The 25,750-nt window shown below is 40.2% G+C and overlaps 1 protein-coding gene across 1 annotated transcript in view; it reads left to right on the top strand.

The window, feature by feature from the left end:
• Nucleotides 1-25,750, top strand: part of SLC24A1 (solute carrier family 24 member 1) — a 197,455-nt gene that overhangs the window by 118,328 nt on the left and 53,377 nt on the right. Inside the window, exon 5 of the mRNA XM_053716162.1 lies at nt 1,648-1,760. Within this exon, the coding sequence (XP_053572137.1) occupies nt 1,648-1,760 (113 nt within the window). The remainder of the gene's footprint in view (nt 1-1,647; nt 1,761-25,750) is intronic.

The raw sequence follows: 25,750 nt of genomic DNA, 5'->3' as shown, positions 1-25,750 counted from the left end.
AGATGAAACCAAAAAAGAGCTTTTTAGCAATAAACACCAGAGGTAAGTTTGGCGCACACAGAGCGGTAGCCATATGGAAAAGTACCTTATGCCCACGGTTAAATAAGGTGGTGGCTCTTTAATGTTTTAGGACTGTTTTTCTGCCAGAGGACCTGGACATTTTTTTAGGATACATGGCATCATCTACTCTATCAAATATCAAAAGCAAGCTTAAAATGGGCTGTGGTTGGATCTTCCAGCAGGATAATGATCCAAAACATACATCAAAATCAACACAAAAATGGTTTACTGAGCACAAAATCAAGGTCCTGCCATGGCCATCCCAGTCCCCTGACTTGAACCCCATAGAAAACCTGTTGGGTGAATTGAAGGGGAGAGTCCACCAGTGTCGATCTCAAAATTTGAAGGATCTGGAGAGATTCTGTATGGAGGAATGGTCTCAGATCCCTTGCCATGTATTCTCCATCCTCATCAGGCATTATAGGAGAAGACTCAGAGCTGTTATCTTGGCAAAGGGAGGTAACACAAAGTATTGATCAGTATGCCAATAATTGTGCTAAACATATATTTAACAAAGATTTTTTGGGGTAAACCTGTTGTTTGTTTGTAATTTTTTGATATCCATGAAAGAAGAGTATTTGTATATTTTTTGAACAAAAGATCAAAAGGTTAAACAATAAAGACACATTTTCCATTTACATCTTCAGTTGCCTGAGGCTTTTTTATGTTACTACATTTCTGTGGAACTTTTCCCCAGATTAGTCTCAGACACCCATTCACTGGAGATGTTCAACAATACTCAGGAACCCTCTAAAAAAAATAATGTTTGAATACTATTGAAATATTCAATACAAGTTAATCTTATAAAACAGTAAGACACTTTTCCAATGTGTGTTTTGAGTTTCCTATGAGAAAAGACAAATATTAACTTTTATTTTGATTATACAGTTTAATATTATAAGTATTATAAGTAGAAATACAGAAACATAGAATTCGACAGTAGATAAGAAACAAAAGGCCCATCAAGTCTACCCATATGACATGTTACTGTTTTCTTAGGATATCCTTATGCAAGTCCCAGGCATTTTTAAATTATTTTACAGTAATGGTGTTTACCACCTCTATTGGGAGTTTATTCCATGAATCTACCACCCTTTCTGTAAAATAAATGCTTCCTCACATTTCTCCTGAATCTGCTACCCTCTAAGTAACTATTATTCACTCAGGGGTTATTTTTTAGTATTGCTCAGAAGAGGCAGATTGTATAAAAACTTACAGGGCAAGCTAGCACTCTTGTAATATGTACAGCTTCCTTCTTGCCCTTACACCCTCTTTCCCCTTGCTTGGCTGTCAGTTCCTTCGTAGGTTTAATCCTTGTGTCCATGTCTACAACTTAGACAACATTTTGAGCTCCTTGGCAAAGACGTTAAAATTAGGAAAGGCAAAACTTGGAGACATTGTGTTATGTTTGTTTCCCCTACTGAGAATAAATTGGACTTGACAATAAATAGCAGAAACAGGCACTAAGAGGATACAGGGTCAAAGTCTCAAAAGAGCACAGGGCTACTAGTAGATTACCGACATGGAACTATTGTGGGTACGGTTTTCTTACGGTCATTGATCTAACCTTTCCTCCTTTTCTTGCAGATGAGAAAGATGATGGTGATGTTCCTCACACAGTAAACGTACAGGTAACACCTCCCACAGGGTCTGAACCCTCCAAGGATGGAGACGATGATGGAGATAAAGATGATGCTCAGGTATTGCTATAAAACTATATTTTATCACAGCCAGCCCTCGGCAATCATAAGTATAAAATAAACATTAAAACAAGATACCTTTGGGTAAAGGTTTTAGTTTAGCTAATGTTTTCAGGAAAACATCAAAATGCAGGAGAATAAATATGTCACCAATCCCCACAAACACATACATGCAAAAACAACTTCAGCATATTAGAGCATATAATTTTGTGTTAGTATGTCCCTTTAACAAACACTATTCTTCATAATTTGAGATGTATTATTTTTTTCCATAAATGTATCTACCATTATAAGGATAGTGGAACTTTAAAATTATTTTAAGCCCAAATTTACAAAGCAGGTTTTAAACATTTAGCGAGGTCTGGCGGACCTGATCTGCACTGTCGGATCAGGTCCGCCAGACTTTGATAAATAGAGGCCAAAGAGTCAAAATGCCCTTTACAGCTAGTATTACTAAATGTGGAATATTTTTAAAACTTGTAAAACACACATATTAAAAAAATGGTAAGGATATTTAAGAATTATGTTGACTCTAATAATTTATATAAAAAGTACCTATGAATAGGAGGAGTATGCAATACACAAAAATAAAGAATTAATAATGGTATAAATATGATATTGAAGAAAAATATATAAACAAAACACAGGAGTCTGACAGATATAAAGTAATCATAACAATATACATATGATATTGAAGAAAAATATATTAACTAAACAAAAATATTAATTAAACAGTGTATTAAACACTAATATATTTGCATATCAATTGTGGCTGATTCTATCACAAGTTAAGGTTGGAAGTGCAAAACCATTGAGTTTGTGTTGCTAAGAAACATATTCTGAGATGCTAATTTTGTTGTAAAAACGACCAAGTTGCGAAACATTAAATGAAATTGGGAGTTCACCTAACAACTGGGGCAAGATTACATATGCGGCGCAGGCTTCAGCGTAACTGCTGAAACCCGCGTCGCCCATAATTTCCCCTCGCATATCGGGGAATCACATATACGGCAGTTCATAAAGTGCTGTAAGTCAGATAAACTAGCAATGTCCAGAAATGTGCGTAACTACAAATTTCTGGAGTCGCCAGTGACTTTTGGCATGTTAGAAACTGCCGGCGCCTAAGAAAAAAAATAAAAATGTTAAATCTCCCATAAAAGTCTAACATGCCTCCCAAAAATAAACCGACACATGAAAACCCCTATATCTGCCATCACTCCCATATCGGAACTAATAATAAATGTATTAACCCCTAAATCCGCCAACCCCAACATCGCAAACTACCTAATAAATGTATTAACCCCTAATCCACCATTCACCCACATCACAATCTACCTAATAAATATATTAACCCCTAATCCGTCATTCACCCACATTGTGATCTACCTAATAAATATATTAACCCCTAATCCACCATTAACCCACATTGCAATAAACTAAATAAAACTATTAACTCCTAATTCACCATTAACCCACAAGGCAATAAACCTAATTAAACTATTAACCCCTAATCTGCCAAACCCACACAACGTAATAATCCTTAATAAATCTATTAACCCCTAATCTGCCAAACCCCCACAACGCAAATAACGAATTAAATTAAAGACCCCTAACCTAACACCCCCTAAATTAATGCCAATTACCTAAATTAAAAAATACTTAGTTACAATTAAAATAAAAAAGCTAACATTACTTAAAAATAAAAAAACTAAGATTAAAATAATCTAAGATTACAAAAAAATAAAAAAGTCTAACATTACATTAAATAATAAACCAAATTATCAAAAATAAAAAAAATTAAATCTAATCCCTATGAAAATAAAAAAGCCCCCCAAAAAATAAAAGCACCCCCTAATCTTAGATTAATTTAATCTTAGTTTCTTCTGTTAAGTGTGATCAGTCCACGGGTCATCATTACTTCTGGGATATTACTCCTCCCCAACAGGAAGTGCAAGAGGATTCACCCAGCAGAGCTGCATATAGCTCCTCCCCTCTACGTCACTCCCAGTCATTCTCTTGCACCCAACGACTAGATAGGATGTGTGAGAGGACTATGGTGATTATACTTAGTTTTATATCTTCAATCAAAAGTTTGTTATTTTAAAATAGCACCGGAGTGTGTTATTATCTCTCTGGCAGAGTTTGAAGAAGAATCTACCAGAGTTTTTGTTATGATTTTAGCCGGAGTAGTTAAGATCATATTGCTGTTTCTCGGCCATCTGAGGAGAGGTAAACTTCAGATCAGGGGACAGCGGGCAGATGAATCTGCATAGAGGTATGTAGCAGTTTTTATTTTCTGACAATGGAATTGATGAGAAAATCCTGCCATACCGATATAATGTCATGTATGTATACTTTACACTTCAGTATTCTGGGGAATGGTACTTCACTAGAATTACACTGTAAGAAATACATAAAGCTGTTTAATAACTAGAGATTATGTTTAACGTTTTTGCTGGAATGTAAAATCGTTTTCATTTACTGAGGTACTGAGTGAATAAATGTTTGGGCACTATTTTTCCACTTGGCAGTTGCTTAATCTGTTTTTCTGACAGTTTCTGTTCTCCCTCACTGCTGTGTGTGAGGGGGAGGGGCCGTTTTTTTGGCGCTTTTACTGCATCAAATATTTCAGTCAGCAACTCATTGTATTCCCTGCATGATCCGGTTCATCTCTACAGAGCTCAGGGGTCTTCAAAACTTATTTTGAGGGAGGTAATTTCTCTCAGCAGAGCTGTGAGAATTATAGTTTGACTGAGATAAAAAACGTTTATTCTGTAATTTGTTTCCTGCTTTCAGAATTTGTTATCTTTGCTAATGGGATTAAACCTTTGCTAAAGTTGTGTTGTTTACAAGGATTGAGGCTATAACTGTTTCAATTTATTAATTTTCAACTGTCATAGATCTTCTGTGCTTCTTAAAGGCACAGTACGTTTTAATATTATTCTAATTGAATTGTATTTCCAAGTTGCAAGTTTATTTGCTAGTGTGTTAAACATGTCTGATTCAGAGGATGATACCTGTGTCATTTGTTGCAATGCCAAAGTGGAGCCCAATAGAAATTTATGTACTAACTGTATTGATGCTACTTTAAATAAAAGTCAATCTGTACAAATTGAACAAATTTCACCAAACAACGAAGGGAGAGTTATGCCGACTAACTCGCCTCACGTGTCAGTACCTACATCTCCCGCTCAGAGGGAGGTGCGTGATATTGTAGCGCCGAGTACATCTGGGCGGCCATTACAAATCACATTACAGGATATGGCTACTGTTATGACTGAGGTTTTGGCTAAATTACCAGAACTAAGAGGTAAGCGTGATCACTCTGGGGTGAGAACAGAGTGCGCTGATAATATTAGGGCCATGTCAGACACTGCGTCACAGGTGGCAGAACATGAGGACGGAGAACTTCATTCTGTGGGTGACGGTTCTGATCCAAACAGACTGGATTCAGATATTTCAAATTTTAAATTTAAACTGGAAAACCTCCGTGTATTACTAGGGGAGGTGTTAGCGGCTCTGAATGATTGTAACACAGTTGCAATACCAGAGAAAATGTGTAGGTTGGATAAATATTTTGCGGTACCGACGAGTACTGAGGTTTTTCCTATACCTAAGAGACTTACTGAAATTGTTACTAAGGAGTGGGATAGACCCGGTGTGCCGTTCTCACCCCCTCCGATATTTAGAAAAATGTTTCCAATAGACGCCACCACAAGGGACTTATGGCAAACGGTCCCTAAGGTGGAGGGAGCAGTTTCTACCTTAGCTAAGCGTACCACTATCCCGGTGGAGGATAGCTGTGCTTTTTCAGATCCAATGGATAAAAAGTTAGAGGGTTACCTTAAGAAAATGTTTGTTCAACAAGGTTTTATATTGCAACCCCTTGCATGCATTGCGCCGATCACGGCTGCAGCGGCATTCTGGATTGAGTCTCTGGAAGAGAACATTGGTTCAGCTACTCTGGACGACATTACGGACAGGCTTAGAGTCCTTAAACTAGCTAATTCATTCATTTCGGAGGCCGTAGTACATCTTACTAAACTTACGGCGAAGAATTCAGGATTCGCCATTCAGGCACGCAGGGCGCTGTGGCTAAAATCCTGGTCAGCTGATGTTACTTCTAAGTCTAAATTGCTTAATATACCTTTCAAAGGGCAGACCTTATTCGGGCCCGGGTTGAAAGAGATTATCGCTGACATTACAGGAGGTAAAGGCCATGCCCTGCCTCAGGACAAAGCCAAAGCCAAGACTAGACAGTCTAATTTTCGTTCCTTTCGTAATTTCAAAGCTGGAGCAGCATCAACTTCCTCTGCACCAAAACAGGAAGGAGCTGTTGCTCGCTACAGACAAGGCTGGAAACCTAACCAGTCCTGGAACAAGGGCAAGCAGACTAGGAAACCTGCTGCTGCCCCTAAGACAGTATGAATTGAGGGCCCCCGATCCGGGATCGGATCTAGTGGGGGGCAGACTTTCTCTCTTCGCCCAGGCTTGGGCAAGAGATGTTCAGGATCCCTGGGCGCTAGAGATAATATCTCAGGGATACCTTCTGGACTTCAAATACTCTCCTCCAAGAGAGAGATTTCATCTGTCAAGATTGTCAACAATCCAGACAAAGAAAGAGGCGTTTCTACGCTGCGTACAAGAGCTCTTGTTAATGGGAGTAATCCATCCAGTTCCACGATCGGAACAGTGACAGGGGTTTTACTCAAATCTGTTTGTGGTTCCCAAAAAAGAGGGAACTTTCAGACCAATCCTGGACTTAAAGATCCTAAACAAATTCCTAAGAGTTCCATCGTTCAAGATGGAGACTATTCGGACAATTTTACCTATGATCCAAGAGGGTCAGTACATGACCACTGTAGATTTAAAAGATACTTACCTTCACATACCGATTCACAAAGATCATTATCGGTACCTAAGGTTTGCCTTCCTAGACAGGCATTACCAGTTTGTGGCTCTTCCATTCGGATTGGCTACAGCTCCAAGAATCTTCACAAAGGTTCTGGGTGCTCTTCTGGCGGTACTAAGACCGCGGGGAATCTCGGTAGCTCCATACCTAGACGACATTCTGATACAAGCTTCAAGCTTTCAAACTGCCAAGTCTCATACAGAGTTAGTGCTGGCATTTCTAAGTTCACATGGATGGAAGGTGAACGAAAAGAAAAGTTCACTCGTTCCACTCACAAGAGTTCCCTTCCTGGGGACTCTTATAGATTCTGTAGAAATGAAGATTTACCTGACAGAGGACAGGCTAACAAGACTTCAAAGTGCTTGCCGCACCCTTCATTCCATTCAACACCCGTCAGTGGCTCAATGCATGGAGGGAATCGGCTTAATGGTAGCGGCAATGGACATAGTACCCTTTGCACGCTTACACCTCAGACCACTGCAACTGTGCATGCTAAGTCAGTGGAATGGGGATTACTCAGACTTATCCCCTTCTCTGAATCTGGATCAAGAGACCAGAAATTCTCTTCTATGGTGGCTTTCTCGGCCACATCTGTCCAGGGGGATGCCATTCAGCAGACCAGACTGGACAATTGTAACAACAGACGCCAGCCTTCTAGGTTGGGGTGCCGTCTGGAATTCTCTGAAGGCTCAGGGACAATGGAGTCAGGAGGAGAGTCTCCTGCCAATAAACATTCTGGAATTGAGAGCAGTTCTCAATGCCCTCCTGGCTTGGCCCCAGTTGACAACTCGGGGGTTCATCAGGTTTCAGTCGGACAACATCACGACTGTAGCTTACATCAACCATCAGGGAGGGACAAGAAGCTCCCTAGCTATGATGGAAGTATCAAAGATAATTCTCTGGGCAGAGTCTCACTCTTGCCACCTGTCAGCAATCCACATCCCGGGAGTGGAGAACTGGGAGGCGGATTTCTTAAGTCGTCAGACTTTTCATCCGGGGGAGTGGGAACTTCATCCGGAGGTCTTTGCCCAAATACTTCGACGTTGGGGCAAACCAGAGATAGATCTCATGGCGTCTCGACAGAACGCCAAGCTTCCTCGTTACGGGTCCAGATCCAGGGATCCAGGAGCAGTCCTGATAGATGCTCTGACAGCACCTTGGGACTTCAGGATGGCTTACGTGTTTCCACCCTTCCCGTTGCTTCCGCGATTGATTGCCAGAATCAAACAAGAGAGAGCATCAGTGATTCTAATAGCACCTGCGTGGCCACGCAGGACTTGGTATGCAGACCTGGTGGACATGTCATCCTGTCCACCTTGGTCTCTACCTCTGAAACAGGACCTTCTGATACAGGGTCCCTTCAAACATCAAAATCTAACTTCTCTGAAGCTGACTGCTTGGAAATTGAACGCTTGATTTTATCAAGACGTGGGTTTTCTGAGTTAGTTATTGATACCTTAATACAGGCTAGGAAACCTGTTACCAGAAAGATTTACCATAAGATATGGCGTAAATACCTATATTGGTGTGAATCCAAAGGTTACTCTTGGAGTAAGGTTAGGATTCCTAGGATATTGTCTTTTCTACAAGAAGGTTTAGAAAAGGGTTTATCTGCTAGTTCATTAAAGGGACAGATCTCAGCTCTGTCCATTCTGTTACACAAACGTCTGTCAGAAGTTCCTGACGTCCAGTCTTTTTGTCAGGCTTTGACCAGGATTAAGCCTGTGTTTAAAACTGTTGCTCCACCATGGAGTCTAAACCTTGTTCTTAATGTTTTTCAGGGCGTTCCGTTTGAACCCCTTCATTCCATTGATATAAAGTTGTTATCTTGGAAAGTTCTATTTTTAATGGCTATTTCCTCGGCTCGAAGAGTCTCTGAATTATCAGCCTTACATTGTGATTCTCCTTATTTGATTTTTCATTCGGATAAGGTAGTCCTGCGTACTAAACCTGGGTTCTTACCTAAGGTAGTTACTAACAGGAATATCAATCAAGAGATTGTTGTTCCTTCTTTATGCCCAAATCCTTCTTCAAAGAAGGAACGTCTACTGCACAACCTGGATGTAGTCCGTGCTCTAAAATTTTACTTACAGGCAACTAAGGAATTTCGACAAACGTCTTCTCTGTTTGTCATTTACTCTGGGCAGAGGAGAGGTCAAAAAGCTTCCGCTACCTCTCTTTCTTTTTGGCTTCGTAGCATAATTCGTTTAGCTTATGAGACTGCTGGACAGCAGCCTCCTGAAAGAATTACAGCTCATTCTACTAGAGCTGTGGCTTCCACTTGGGCCTTCAAGAATGAGGCCTCTGTTGAACAGATTTGCAAGGCTGCAACTTGGTCTTCGCTTCATACTTTTTCCAAATTTTACAAATTTGACACTTTTGCTTCATCGGAGGCTATTTTTGGGAGAAAGGTTCTTCAGGCAGTGGTTCCTTCTGTATAAAGAGCCTGCCTATCCCTCCCGTCATCCGTGTACTTTTGCTTTGGTATTGGTATCCCAGAAGTAATGATGACCCGTGGACTGATCACACTTAACAGAAGAAAACATAATTTATGCTTACCTGATAAATTCCTTTCTTCTGTAGTGTGATCAGTCCACGGCCCGCCCTGTTTTTAAGGCAGGTAAATATTTTTTAATTTATACTCCAGTCACCACTTCACCCTTGGCTTTTCCTTTCTCGTTGGTCCTTGGTCGAATGACTGGGAGTGACGTAGAGGGGAGGAGCTATATGCAGCTCTGCTGGGTGAATCCTCTTGCACTTCCTGTTGGGGAGGAGTAATATCCCAGAAGTAATGATGACCCGTGGACTGATCACACTACAGAAGAAAGGAATTTATCAGGTAAGCATAAATTATGTTTTTTTTTATTTTTAAGTAATGTTAGCTTTTTTATTTTAATTGTAACTTAGTATTTTTTAATTTAGGTAATTGGGGTTAATTTAGGGGGTTTAATAATTTAATTAGTTATTTGCGTTGTGGGGGTTTGGTGGATTAGGGGTTAATAGATTTATCAGGATTATTGTGTTGTGTGGGTTTGGCGGACTAGGGGTTAATAGTTTTATTAGGTTTATTGCGTTGTGGGTTAATGGTGGATTAGGGGTTAATACATTTATTAGGTTTATTGCGATGTGGGTTAATGGTAGATTAGGGGTTAATACATTTATTAGGTTTATTGCGATGTGGGTTAATGGCGGATTAGGGGTTAATACATTTATTAGGTTTATTGCGATGTGGGTTAATGGTGGATTAGGGGTTAATACATTTATTAGGTTTATTGCGATGTGGGTTATGGGTTAATGGTGGATTAGGGGTTAATATTTTTTATTAGTTATTGCGGTGGGGGTTGGCAGTTGACAGGTAGATAGATATTGCGCATTCATTAGGTGTTAGTTAATATTTCCAGCCAATTACGGGAGTTACGGTGCTCACAATTTCAGCTTAAGGCTTGCTGCGCCTGCCTATGTGTGGCGAGGTGAAAATGGAGTAAAATTTCTCAATTTTCACCACGTAAGTTCTTGCGCTGAATATGTGATACCGATTTGCGTCACAGTTCTATGTTAGCTTATGGGAGTAAAAATTGCGGGCGACGGGTGAATTATACTTGGCGCGTTTATATGCGGCGCCGTATATGTGATGTCAAAACCGTGTAAAAACATATGTAATCTTGCCCCTGATGAGTTTTGGTTAACTTATAAAATGAAATAAAGAAGTAGGCAAACCTAGTATCAAATGAAAGCCGATCACTTTACACCAGACAAATTATTTAACCTTTACATCACATAGTTAAGACCACCAATATAAACTCTTTGAGATGGTAATATAAAATGACAAATCCTATATATACAAAAACTCTACAATATACTTTCAGAATTTATTTTGCCCCTTTTTCCTGCAATTCCATTCTGAAATTGGGAGCATTTCAATTCCTGTTAGAAATGGAAGTGCAGAAACCTGTTATATTCCACACAGTCATTGACTGCACTCTCTAGTGACTTATTTATAACTGTCCCTAATTGGCCACAGCAGAAAAAGTAACCTAGGTTACAACATGGAAGCTCCCTTTGTTTTATAGGCATTAAAAGTTTACACTTATTTTGTCACTATTTAAACAACTAATAAAACTATATAAAATACATTGACATGTTCTCAGATTAATCTTTTCTTTGAATACATCATTCTATGTACCATTTATTTGGTGTTTAATGTCCCTTCAATATGTCTACTAAATATTACTAATATTTTTCCAACATGTAAGAAATATTCAACACCTGTAGACAGATGGCTTGGATAACATTTTCAGCATCTTTCAGCTTATTCTGAAACCCTGAAACGCTTCTTAAAGGGACCTGAAACCCACATTATTTTCTTTCATGATTCAGACAGATCATGCAATTTTAAACATCTTTCCAATTTAAATTGTTTATCTAATTTGCTTAATTATTTTGATAGTCTTTGTTGAAAAGCATATCTACATAGGCTCAGTAGCTGCTGATTGGTGGCTGCACATAGATGCTTCGTGTGAAATGAAATGAAAGAAAACTTTTTTGGTTTCATGTCCCTTTAATGTTTTTTATTATTACACATCCACACTGCCTTTATTCTAGAGTATCTCCTCTCATTATACCAATAACAGACATCTTATCACCAACCGAAATTCTGTGCAACAACTCATTAACATTACTTACTTCAATTTCTACAGTACCTCCGCTTATTAACAATGTTTAAAGCTTTTGGGTATATTTTTAATAAGATTAACTAAATCTGGGTTATCCCTTCTGAACATAACCTAGAGGATTTACTTACAATACAGAACTCAAAGCTTGTCACAGGACTTACATATCAGTTCAAAAGATAAAGCGGCTGATAAATTCTTTATAAGAAAGTATATTTTAATATCTGAATAAATTCTTCTTTATTTGTTATAACCTTATCATCTTGCTAGTAAGATATTCAAATGGATTACCATACAATAAATGACCCACTCTACTCATATATATATATATATATATATATATATATATATATATATATATATATATATATATATATATATATATATATATACAGGGAGTGCAGAATTATTAGGCAAATTAGTATTTTGACCACATCATCCTCTTTATGCATGTTGTCTTACTCCAAGCTGTATAGGCTCGAAAGCCTACTACCAATTAAGGATATTAGGTGATGTGCATCTCTGTAATGAGAAGGGGTGTGGTCTAATGACATCAACACCCTATATCAGGTGTGCATAATTATTAGGCAACTTCCTTTCCTTTGGCAAAATGGGTCAAAAGAAGGACTTGACAGGCTCAGAAAAGTCAAAAATAGTGAGATATCTTGCAGAGGGATGCAGCACTCTTAAAATTGCAAAGCTTCTGAAGCGTGATCATCGAACAATCAAGCGTTTCATTCAAAATAGTCAACAGGGTCGCAAGAAGCGTGTGGAAAAACCAAGGCGCAAAATAACTGCCCATGAACTGAGAAAAGTCAAGCGTGCAGCTGCCAAGATGCCACTTGCCACCAGTTTGGCCATATTTCAGAGCTGCAACATCACTGGAGTGCCCAAAAGCACAAGGTGTGCAATACTCAGAGACATGGCCAAGATAAGAAAGGCTGAAAGACGACCACCACTGAACAAGACACACAAGCTGAAACGTCAAGACTGGGCCAAGAAATATCTCAAGACTGATTTTTCTAAGGTTTTATGGACTGATGAAATGAGAGTGAGTCTTGATTGGCCAGATGGATGGGCCCGTGGCTGGATTGGTAAAGGTCAGAGAGCTCCAGTCCGACTCAGACGCCAGCAAGGTGGAGGTGGAGTACTGGTTTGGGCTGGTATCATCAAAGATGAGCTTGTGGGGCCTTTTCGGGTTGAGGATGGATTCAAGCTCAACTCCCAGTCCTACTGCCAGTTTCTGGAAGACACCTTCTTCAAGCAGTGGTACAGGAAGAAGTCTGCATCCTTCAAGAAAAACATGATTTTCATGCAGGACAATGCTCCATCACACGCGTCCAAGTACTCCACAGCGTGGCTGGCAAGAAAGGGTATAAAAGAAGAAAATCTAATGACATGGCCTCCTTGTTCACCTGATCTGAACCCCATTGAGAACCTGTGGTCCATCATCAAATGTGAGATTTACAAGGAGGGAAAGCAGTACACCTCTCTGAACAGTGTCTGGGAGGCTGTGGTTGCTGCTGCACGCAATGTTGATGGTGAACAGATCAAAACACTGACAGAATCCATGGATGGCAGGCTTTTGAGTGTCCTTGCAAAGAAAGGTGGCTATATTGGTCACTGATTTGTTTTTGTTTTGTTTTTGAATGTCAGAAATGTATATTTGTGAATGTTGAGATGTTATATTGGTTTCACTGGTAAAAATAAATAATTGAAATGGGTATATATTTGTTTTTTGTTAAGTTGCCTAATAATTATGCACAGTAATAGTCACCTGCACACACAGATATCCCCCTAAAATAGCTAAAACTAAAAACAAACTAAAAACTACTTCCAAAAATATTCAGCTTTGATATTAATGAGTTTTTTGGGTTCATTGAGAACATGGTTGTTGTTCAATAATAAAATTAATCCTCAAAAATACAACTTGCCTAATAATTCTGCACTCCCTGTATATATATATATATATATATATACTGTATATATATATGTGTATATATATATATATATATATATATATATATATATATATATATATATATATACAGTATATATATATATATATATATATATATATATATATATATATATATATATAAAAAATAGTGTGCATTCATTTTATTTCTTTCCTAAGATATGGAGCGTCCACAATGTCATTCAATTACTAATGAGAATATCACTACTGGCCAGCAGGAGGAGGCAAAGAGCACCACAGCAAAGCTGTTAAGTGACATTCCCCTACCCATAATCCCCAGTTATTCTCTTTGCCTCTGTCAATGGAGGAGGTGAAGTTTGGTGTCTGAAGAAATTAATTCCTTTTTTGGGTACTTTTCCCTGCAAGCAAGGATTTGGGTTTAGCTGAGTCCACGTCAATCTCTTCAGTAGAGTATTGGTGACTTTTAAGCAGTTAGGAAGTTGTGAGGTAGTCCTTGCTTTGTTTCCTAACACAATGCTGCCCATGGTACAGAAAGCCAGAGTTGGTTACTCTGTTCTTTCTTTTTCTACAGGTCTCTGTAAGGAGTATGTGTCCTTTTACGCTTTGTGAGCTGTCTTCCTGCCGGACAGTTTGACTGCAGGTAAGTGCTTTTGTCTTCTAGGTCTTAAAGACTTGCACTTCAGAAGAATATTTCATATGCAGTAGATGGGGGCATTTTTAAAATCGTTTATACAGGATTCTCTTTGGCAGTGGGCAGGCACATTATGTTTGTTGAGACTATGGGGCCTATTTAATATGGTGCGAGCGGACATGATCCGATATTGCGGATCATGTCTGCTGCACATCAATAAATGCCGACAGCATACGCTGTCGGCCTTTATCATTGCACCAGTAGTTCTGGTGAACTGCTGGTGTAATACCGCCCCCGGCAGATTGGCCACTAGTAGGGGGTGTCAATCAACCCGATTGTATTCGATCAGGTTGATTTCTGTCCGCCACCTCAGAGCGTTTTAGAGTCTTCTGGCAGCCAAATTGTGTATAAGTCTTACGGTAAGGCACCTTAGCCTGTCTGAGGTGTAGGGGGCCTGATTGGTTTATTATTTTCAATCAATTTTGCATAACCTTAAGCGGCTGTAGTATTAAAATTTTTAAAAGTGACAGTGTATTTAAAAAATTTCTACAATTTGGGGAATTTTGTATTTAGTATTATGGACATGGAAGACTCTGTGTCTTTTGACAAATGCTTGTTATGCCTAGAGGAACAAATTGTTTTGCCTATGCAATTCTGTGCTGCATGCTTAGCTAGAACACTTCAATTTAAAGATAAATTGTTGCCCTCTGAGCCAAATGTCTCTCAGGATGATGCTGTTCAGGCAATGCTACAGCTTTCTTCTCAAACATCCCAAGCCTCGATGGCATCACATACAGTGCCCTGCAGTTCCTCTCAGCCTCCTGGAGGAGTTTATTTTCCTGCAGATTTTGCTGCACAGGTATCTTCTGCGGTATCTTCTGCATTATCTGCTTTTCCTATGCTGGGAAAATGCAAGAGGAAAATTAGACATTCAGATAGTAAGGTTTCTGTTCCACCTACTGCTACACAAGTTGCCCTCCCTCATAAGTCTGATGAGGAGAATACGTCTGTAGCCTCTGAGGGTGAAATCTCAGATTCGGACAGTATTATTCCTTCATTTGATACTGAAGAAGTAAACTTCAGATTTAAGCTTGAACACCTTTGTGTACTGTTAAAGGAGGTATTAGCTACTTTAGACGACTCCGATACTTCTGTCATTGTCAACCCTAAGAAGTCTAGTAAACTTAATAAATACTATGATGTTCCTTCCTCTGTGGAAGTTTTTCCTGTTACAGACCATGTGATGGAGATTATTTCACAGGAATAGGAGAAGCCAGGGATTCCTTTCTCCCCGTTTCCCGTATTTAAAAAGATGTTTCCTATTGCTGACTCCATTAAAGATTCTTGGCACACTGTGCCTAAAGTAGAATAAGCTATTTCTACTCTGGCTAAGAGAACTACGATCCATACAGAGGATAGCTGCTCCTTTAAGGATCCCATGGACAAAAAGCTGGAAGCTTATTTGAAGAAGATGTATGTTCATCAAGGTCTTCAATGGCAACCTGCAGTTTGTATTTCCAAAGTAGCAAGTGCGGCATCTTATTGGTGTGATGTTGTGTCTGAATCAATTTTAGTAGAGACTCCATTAGAGGAGATACAAGATAGGATTAAGGCTCTCAAACTAGCCAATTCCTTTATTTCTGATGTTAACGTGCAAGTTATTAGACTGGGAGCCAAGATGTCTGGCTTCACTGTCCTAGCCCGCAGGGCATTGTGTCTAAAATCTTGGTCAGCTGATGTTACCTCTAAGTCCAATCTTCTGGCACTTCCTTACAAGGGTAAGACCTTGTTCAGACCTCGTCTGGCAGAAATAATTTCTGATATTACGGGTGGAAAAGGGTCTTTTCTACCGCAAGACAAAAACAGACAGACTCAAAGGACGTCAAAGTAATTTTCGTTCCTTTAATAACTTCAAAGGTCAAAAGTCTTCCTCTCCCTCTTCCAAGCAGGAGCAGTCCAAGTCTTCTTGGAAGCCCAATCAGTCTTGGAATAAGGTGAAGCAATCAAAGAAACCCTCAACTAAGTCAGCATGAAGAGTCACTCCCAGTCTGGGATCAGATCAAGTGGGGGGCAGACTTTCCCTGTTTTGTCAAGCGAGGAGACGAGATGTCTCAGATCCTTGAGCTGTGTACATAGTATCTCAGGGTTACAAAATAGAATTCAAAACTTTCCCTCCCAGGGGCAGATTCCACCTCTCAAGATTATCTGCAAACCAGGTAAAAAGAGAGGCATTCTTGAACTGCATTCAGGACCTTTCCTCCCTGGGAGTGATTGTTCCAGTTCCAGTAAGGGAGCAAGGTCTAGGATTTTATTCAAATCTGTTTGTGGTACCCAAAAAAGAGGTAACTTTTTGACCCATTTTAGACCTAAAGTGCCTCAACAAATTTCTCAGGGTACCATCCTTCAAAATGGAAACCATTCATTCCATTCTTCCTTTTGTCCAAGAGGGTTAGTTCATGATGAACATAGACCTGAAGGACACGTATCTTCATGTTCCCATCCACAGGGATCATCACAAATTCCTGAGATTTGCCTTTCTAGACAAACACTTTCAGTTTGTCGCTCTTCCATTGCCACAGCTCCCAGAAGGGACTCTCTTGGTGGTGATTAGGTCTTGGAGAATTGCAGTGGCGCCACTCCTGGACAATATATTGGTTCAGCCGTCATCTGTTCAACAAGCAAACTCTCATACAGAGATCTTGGTTTTTTTTCTACGTTCCCACGGTTGGAAAGTGAATCTGGAAAAGAGTTCCCTTGTTCCAGCTACAAGGGAGGTTGTCTTAGGGACCATAATAGATTCCCTATCTATGAAATGTTTTCTGACAGAGGTCAGGAAATCCAGAATTCTCTCCTCTTGCCTCTCTCTACAGTCTACTGTTTGGCCATCAGTGGCTCAATGTATGGAGGTAATTGGTCTGATGGTCGCTTCCATGGACATCTGTAATGATTAATTCTTATCCTAAATTAGAGAGAAAGAAATGAATGTAAGGACCTCAACTGCAGGTTAAGTTTATGTGTATGATGGGAGATGGAGAGCACATCCCACACAGGTGGAATAGGAATGTGTTAATTGTAGTGCCTCTACAATCCCCTTTCAGATAATATGCGGTAATGCTGTTTGCACATCTGAGATGGAAGAATATTACTTCTTTGCACAGGGTTAAAACAGCTTAACCGGTAATTGAGTAATTGGTTAAGGTAAAAAATACAGAGGATTGAACCCCTATAGTACTTGATTGTAAACTAACTTAGTCTATCTGCATCCTAGGTCTTTCTTACAAATATAGGAGAGAACTCTCTGAGAATAATGCAGGTTGACAATTATGTTACAGAATCTTGTTATTTTATCACATCTAGTTTCCTGTTACAACCGTTAAAATGATATCCGGAATGATTCCCCAAGTAAAGTTTATTATTTTATTTGAGCTCCGGAATGATTGCTGAGTATGATATTGTTAGGTCGCTTACCGGTAAGGACGAAGTTGGTGTGAGGGATGAAGTCCGCTTATAAGTTGTGAGTTTGCCTGAAGCGAGTTGCGGCTAGTAGCTATGCAGTGAGTCGTTGTCGAATGCACTTCCGGTGGCGTGTGACGTCACACGATAGGTGCTGGGAGCGGTAGTTTCAGAGAGATTCTGAATCGAAAATGGCTTGAAGCTTGAGTGCAGCTGCTGAGAGTAGGCGGCACAAATACCAAGCAATTAGAAAAGGGTAAGTTCATCCTTTATAGGAAGTTGAAAAGAGGAGTGTCGATATAGGTGCAAGAGCAGAGGGAACAAACGATACTTAAAGAACAAGGCCAGTCATAAAAATATGACAGGATCCCCCGCCAAATGATCAACTCCGGGGATCAGGAGCAGGGCGGTCAGGATGGCGGCTATGAAACTGGGCAAGGAGACGGGGAGCTGAGAGGTTAGCAGCTGGTTCCCAAGAATCCTCAGAGTCGGGGTAACCCTTCCAATGTATCAAATATTGCAGAGAGCCTCTCAGGAGACGGGAGTCAAGGATACTGTGGACCTCATATTCATCTGGAGGCAGAGGCAATGAAGGTAGATGAAGGTCTCGCACCGAATGTTGACGGAGAGTGCGATAGGGCTTGAGGAGGGAAACATGGAAAGTAGGATGAGTCCTCATATGAGGTGGTAATGTTAAAGTCACAGCATTTGCATTCACTATTCTAGCAATGGGGAATGGTCCTATGTAAGTGGAGGAAAGTTTCTTGGAGGGAAATTGCAGACGAAGGTTACGAGTAGAAAGCCAAACGTAGTCACCCAGTCGATATTCCGGGGATGGTGAATGTTTTTTATCATAGTGACGTTTATATCTCTCCTTGGCAAGCTTTATATTTTCAGTTGTTAAGGAAAAAGCATCCGAAATCGTGTTTACCAGTTCATTCACCACTGGACAGGTGTTTTGGCTAGAGTTCTGCCAATGAAACGTGGGATGGAATCCGTAGTTGATAAAAAACGGTGAAGCTTTGGTGGAACTGTGGTAAGTGTTGTTAAAAGCGAACTCAGCAGAAGGTAGCAGGTCAACCCAATTGTCCTGTCGAGCTGATATGAAACAGCAGAGGTATTGCTCAATCCATTGATTAGTCCTTTCTGTTTGACCATTAGTCTGTGGATGAAATGAAGTGCTGAGGCGGCTGGTGATACGTAGAGTGCGGCATAATTCCTTCCACAGCCTGCTGGTGAACTGAGTCCCTCTATCAGAGGTTATAGTAGTAGGAAGTCCATGTAACTTGAAGACATGAGAGAGGAGCAAGGTGACCGTTTCAAGAGTTGTAGGTAGTTTATGAAAGGGTATGAAATGAGCCATCTTACTGAATAGATCTACAACTACTAGGATAGTGTTCTGTTTCCTAGAAATTGGTAGATCGACAATGAAATCGAGGGCAATTTCTGACCAAGGACGTTCCGGAGTGGGTAAGGGTATTAATCTCCCCGTAGGTGAGGTCCTTGAGAATTTTGAGACAGCACAAACCTTACAAGTTTTCACAAAAATGGCTGTATCCGACAAGAGATTAGGCCACCAGAAAAAGCGAGAAAGGAGTTCTTGAGTCTTGTTGATGCCTGGATGTCCAACTAGTAGTGAATTATGAAGTGTGCTTAAGACTTGTTCCCTAAGGACAGTGGGTACGTAGACCTTGTCATGATGATAGTATAACCCATCGGGATATTGGTTTAAGGCAGATTTGGGTAGGGTGGCATCTTTCATTTGTTCATCTTTGAAAAGCTTTACATGGGTTACAGAGAGTCCTATAAAACGTTCCAGAGGGATCAGAGAAGATTCTTCAGGATGTATATGTGGTTGAGGAAATTGGCGAGAAAGAGCATCAGCCTTTTTGTTCTTAGAAGCAGGTCTATAGGTGATGAGATAGTTAAAACGGGCAAGGAATAAATTCCAACGTACCTGTCGTGAAGAGAGAGTCCGATTGCTTTTGAGGTACTCCAAATTTTTGTGATCAGTATATATCAAGATTGGTATTTCAGTACCCTCGAGTAAGTGCCTCCAATGTTCCATAGAAGCCTTAATTGCCAATAGTTCCTTATCCCCTATCGGGTAGTTCAATTCAGGAGGGGTCATAACCCTGGAATAGAAAGCAACTGGATGTAGGGGTTCAGTGCTAGTTTGTCTTTGGGACAATATAGCTCCTAGTGCATAATTGGAGGCATCCACCTCAAGAATAAACTGGAGTTTAGGATCGGGGTATCTTAGAATTGGAGCTGATGTGAATGCGGATTTCAAGAAGTCAAAAATTTGTTGTAATTCTTGATTCCATATGAACCTTCCCTCCTTTTTAGTGAGGTTAGTTAGTGGTCTGGTTAGGGCAGCAAAATCTTTTACAAATTTGCGGTAGAAATTAGCAAAGCCCATGAACCTCTGAACATCCCTCTTTGTTGACGGAGGTGGCCATTTGAGGATAGCAGCTACCTTATTACCTTCCATTTGTATACCATCTGGGGTGATTTCATAACCCAGGAAATTGATCCTTTTTGAGTGGAAAATACACTTTTCTAATTTCACATACAGAGAATTTTCTCTAAGACGTGTCAGGATAATTTTCACGTGCTTTATATGCTCCTCAAGAGTAGGAGAATATATCAGAATGTCATCGAGGTAAATGACTACAAAGAGATCTAGTAAGTCTCTGAATATATCATTGATAAAATATTGAAAAGTGGCAGGGGCATTACATAGGCCAAAAGGCATTACCGTGTATTCATATAAACCGTAGCGAGTACGAAAAGCTGTCAGCCACTCATGTCCTGATTTGATTCGAACTAAATTATAGGCACCTCTGAGGTCTAATTTAGTGTAGAAGGATGCATCTTTTAATCTATCTATTAGTTGAGGAATTAAGGGTAGGGGGTATCTGTTTTTTATGGTACGTTTGTTTAGTTCCCTGTAGTCAATGATTGGTCTGAGAGATTGGTCTTTGTTTCTAACAAAGAATATCCCCGCACCTGCTGGAGAGGTAGAGGGACGTATGAATCCTTTTTCTAAATTTTCTTTTAGGTAAGTTTTGAGATGTTGTAGTTCAGGATCAGACAAGGGGAATATATGGCCATATGGTATGTCAGTGACAGGTTCCGTGAGAAGTAACTGTTCATGGAAGAGGCAATTGTCCTTACAATAGGAGGAATTAAATAAAACGGTTGAGTTAGACCAAATAATTGTAGGATCATGTTTTTTGAACCATTGAATCCCTAAAATTACAGGAAAAAGGGGTGATGGTATTACATCAAAAGTGGCAAATTCGGTATGATGTGTATCAGTGGTTATGCGTAGTGGAATAGTATGATGTGTTATTGGACCAGTGGAAATTTCTTTACCATCTACAAAACGAAGGAGACTTGGTTTTAACTTTTTAAGCAATGGTATTTTATTTAAGTGTACATAGTCTAGGTCAATGTAATTGTGGCTGGCACCAGAATCAAGTATTGCTTGGGTCTGCAGTCGCTGATGTTCCCACTGCAACAGAATAGGTAGAGAGCAATGGTTAGTTTGTGAATGTTTTAGGGAAAAACATATTTGTACCTTCCTATGCTTACCATTCTTACGTTGCAGTTGGGTACATTCTCTGATGGTATGATCTAATCCTCCACAGTACATGCATAAGTCGTTAGCTTTACGCCTGAGTTTTTCCTGTGGGGTTAAGGGTCCTCTTATAAAGCCAAGTTCCATTGGAACTGATGATGACTTGGTGGTAGATTTGGATGGCACTGTGGGAGTGTGGATGTTTTTGTACTGTGTCAGAGTAACGTCTTTCAGATCGTCGTTCTCTAATACGTCTATCTAAGGTTATAGATAGATCTATAAGTTGGTCAAGGGTGTCAGGTAGTGGTTGTCTGGCAAGTTCGTCCTTTAGGGCGTCAGACAAGCCCAAGCGAAATTGGTTTCGCAAGGACAAGTCATTCCAGAGGGTATCAGCGGAGTATTTTTTAAAGTCCGTTATATATTCCTCGACCTGTCTCTTATTTTGGCGTAGGGAGCGCATGGCTGTTTCAGCTGAGAGCTGCTTAAAAGGGTCGTCATAGAGTTGTGCCATAGCCTTAAAAAATTGCTCAAGTGAATAAAGTAATGGGTCATCCGTCTCAAAGAAAAAATTAGCCCATATGCGAGGTTCTCCACGTTTATGTTACAGAATCTTGTTATTTTATCACATCTAGTTTCCTGTTACAACCGTTAAAATGATATCCAGAATGATTCCCCAAGTAAAGTTTATTATTTTATTTGAGCTCCGGAATGATTGCTGAGTATGATATTGTTAGGTCGCTTACCGGTAAGGACGAAGTTGGTGTGAGGGATGAAGTCCGCTTATAAGTTGTGAGTTTGCCTGAAGCGAGTTGCGGCTAGTAGCTATGCAGTGAGTCGTTGTCGAATGCACTTCCGGTGGCGTGTGACGTCACACGATAGGTGCTGGGAGCGGTAGTTTCAGAGAGATTCTGAATCGAAAATGGCTTGAAGCTTGAGTGCAGCTGCTGAGAGTAGGCGGCACAAATACCAAGCAATTAGAAAAGGGTAAGTTCATCCTTTATAGGAAGTTGAAAAGAGGAGTGTCGATATAGGTGCAAGAGCAGAGGGAACAAACAATACTTAAAGAACAAGGCCAGTCATAAAAATATGACAACATCATTCCCTTTGCTCGATTCCATTCGAGAGCTCTGCAATTATGCATGCTCAGACAATGGAACGAAGACCATTTGGATCTGTCTCAGAGGATAGAGCTAGACCAGTCGACAAGAGACTCTCTCCCATGGTGGCTTTCTCAGGACCATCTTTTTCAGGGCACATGCTTCCGTAGACATTCCTGGGTGATTGTGACCACCGACGCCAGCCTGATAGGCTGAGGAGCAGTCTGGGACTCATTAAAGGCACAGGGACTATGGACTCGGGAGGAGCCTGCTCTCCCCATAAATATCTTAGAATTGAGAGCGATTTACAATTCTCTGGTGGCTTGGCCTCAATTGTCCTCAGCCCGGTTTATCAGCTTTCAGTCTGACAACATCACCTCAGTGGCTTACATCAACCACCAGGGAGGAACTCTGAGTTCCTTAGCCATGAAGGAGGTGGCACGGATTATTCAGTATGCAGAAGCTCACAATTGTTGTCTATCTGCCATCAACATTCCTGGAGTGGACAACTGGGAAGTGGATTTCCTGAGCAGACAGACATTTCATCCGGAGGTGTTCTCCAGATTAACCCTCAAATGGGGGGTGCCGGAGTTGGATCTGATGGCGTCTCGGCAGAACGCCAAACTTCTAAGGTATGGTTCAAGGTCAAGAGATCTTCTGGCCACTCTGATAGATGCTTTGGCGGTTCCTTGGAATTTCGGTCTAGCATTCCTGTTTTCACCGTTTGTGTTACTTCCACAAATTATTGCTCGTATCAAACAGGAGAGAGCATCAGTAATTCTAATAGCTCCTACATGGCCTTGCAGGATCTGGTATGCAGACCTAGTGAAGATTTAATCTCGGCCACCCTGGAGGTTGCCTCTGAGGAAGGACCTTCTAACTCAGGGTCCATTCCTCCATCCAAATGTCATTTCTCGGAAGCTGAAAGCTTGGAGATTGAACGCTTAGTCAGTCATTGAGAACATGGTCCATGCTCACAAGCCTGTTACTTGAAAAATTTACCATAAGGTATGGCGTAAATACCTTTATTGGTGTGAATCTAAGGGCTACTCTTGGAGTAGGGTCAGGATTCCTAGAGTTTTGTCTTTTTTCCAGGAAGGTCTGGAGAAAGGGTTGTCAGTCAGTTCTCTGAAAGGTCAGATTTCTGCATTATCTATTTTGTTACAGAAGCGTCTGACGGATGTGCCAGATGTTCAATCTTTTTGTTAGGCCCTGGTCAGAATCAGGCCTGTGTTTAAACCTGTTGCTCCTCCTTGGAGCCTTAATCTTGTTCTTAAAGTTTTGCAGCAGGCTCTGTTTGAGCCAATGCATTCCATAGATATTAAGTTGCTATTTTGGAAGGTTTTGTTTCTTATTGCTATCTCTTCTGCTCGGAGAGTTTCAGAACTCTCAGCTTTGCAGTGTGCTTCGCCTTACCTTATCTTTCATGCGGATAGGGCGGTTTCTTTATACTAAATTGGGGTTTCTTCCTAAAGTGCTTTCGGATAGAAATATTAATCAGGAAATTGTTGTTCCTTCTCTCTGTCCCAATCCTTCTCATAAAGAACGTCGGCTGCACAACTTGGATGCTGTGCGTGCTCTAAAATTCTACCTACAGGCTACTAAGGATTTTCGCCAGTCTTCTGCCCTGTTTGTTTGTTTCTCAAGAAAGCGTAAGGGTCAAAAAGCTACTGCTACTTCTCTTGAGAAGTATAATTTGTTTTGCTTATGAGACTGCTGGACAGCAACCTCCTGAGAGAATTACAGTTTATTCCACTAGGACTGTCTCCTCTTCTTAGGCTTTCAAAAATGAAGCTTCTGTGGAACAGATTTGCAAGGCTGCAACTTGATCTTCTATGCATACTTTTTCCAAATTTTCCAAATTTGATACTTTTGCCTCGGCTGAGGCCTCTTTTGGAAGAAAGGTTCTTCAAGTGGTGGTGCCTTATGTTTAGGACTGCCTGTCTTGTTCTCCCTCCCTGTTCATTCTGTGTCCTCTAGCTTGGGTATTGGTTCCCACTAGTAACTGAATGACGTTGTGGACTCTCCATATCTTAGGAAAGAAAACAACATTTATGCTTACCTGATAAATTTCTTTTTTTCCGGATATGTAGAGTCCACGACCCCACCCTTTATTAAGACAGTTATTTTTTACTAAACCTCAGGCACCTCTACACCTTTGTGTTATTCCTTTTTGGTTTCCCTTCGGTCAAATGACTGGGGATTATGGGTAGGGGAGTGACACCTAACAACTTAGCTGTGGTGCTCTTTGCCTCCTTCTGCTCGCCAGGAGTGATATTCCCACTAGTAATTTAATGACATCATGGACTCTCCATATCCGGAAAGAAAGAAATTAATTAGGTAAGCATAACTTTAGTTTTTTCAAAGCTAAATGGTGTGAAAAGAAAGATCAGTAGTTAGACATCATATATTAAGGGCACCTCATGGTGTTGACTATCGGCTAGATTACGAGTTTTGCGTTATGACCGGTGCGGCGCTAACTTGCACGTTATTGTCACTGCTCACTTCCTTACAGTGCTGGTATTACAGGTTTACAAAAACCCGACATTAACAGACAAGAAGTGAGCATAGAGCAAAATTGAGCTCCATACCGCACTCCAATACCAGCGCTGCTGAAAGCTGCGGTGAGCTGGTTTTACATGCTCGTGCACGATTACCCATAGACATCAATGGGGAGAGCCGGCAACACCTGCAAAAAAGCAGTGTAAAGCTCAGTAACGCAGCCCCATTGATTCCTATGGGGAAACAAAATTTATGTTTACACCTAACACCCTAACATGTCTAGGGTCTAAACACCCCTAATTTTACACTTATTAACCCCTAATCTGCCGCCCCCGACATAGCCGACACCTACATTATACTTATTAACCCTTAATCTGTTGCTCCGGACATCGCCGCCACTACAATAAACATAATAACCCCTAAACCGCCGCACTCCTGCCTCGCAAACACTAGTTAAATATTATTAACCCCTAATCTGCTGTCCCTAACATTGCCGCAACCTACATTACAGTTATTAACCACTAATCTGCCGCCTCCAACATCACCGCCACTATACTAAAGTTATTAACCCCTAAACCTAAGTCTAACCCTAACGCTAACACCCCCTAACTTAAATATAATTAAAATAAATCTAAATAAAAATTACTATCATTACCTAAATAAATCCTATTTAAAACTAAATACTTACCTGTAAAATAAACCCTAAGCTAGCTACAATATAACTAATAGTTACATTGTAGCTAGCTTAGGGTTTATTTTTATTTTACAGGCAAGTTTGTATTTATTTTAACTAGGTAGAATAGTTACTAAATAGTTATTAACTATTTACTAACTACCTAGCTAAAATAAATACAAATTTACCTGTAAAATAAAACCTAACCTGACTTACACTAACACCTAACCTTACACAACAATTAAATAAATTACCTAAATTAAATAAAATTACCTAAATTACAAAAAAAACAATAAATTACACAAAATAAAAAAAGAAATTATCAGATATTTAAACTAATTACACCTAATCTAATAGCCCTATCAAAATAAAAAAGCCCCCCCCAAAATAAAAAAAACCCTAGCCTAAACTAAACTACCAATAGACCTTAAAAGGGCCTTTTGCAGGGCATTGCCCCAAAGAAATCAGCTCTTTTACCTGTAAAAAAAAAATACAAACAGCCCCCTACAGTAAAACCCACTACCCAC

This window comes from Bombina bombina, chromosome 6, assembly GCF_027579735.1.
Source record: "Bombina bombina isolate aBomBom1 chromosome 6, aBomBom1.pri, whole genome shotgun sequence".
Lineage (NCBI taxonomy): Eukaryota > Metazoa > Chordata > Amphibia > Anura > Bombinatoridae > Bombina > Bombina bombina.
This window is presented reverse-complemented; position numbering and strand designations above follow the sequence as displayed.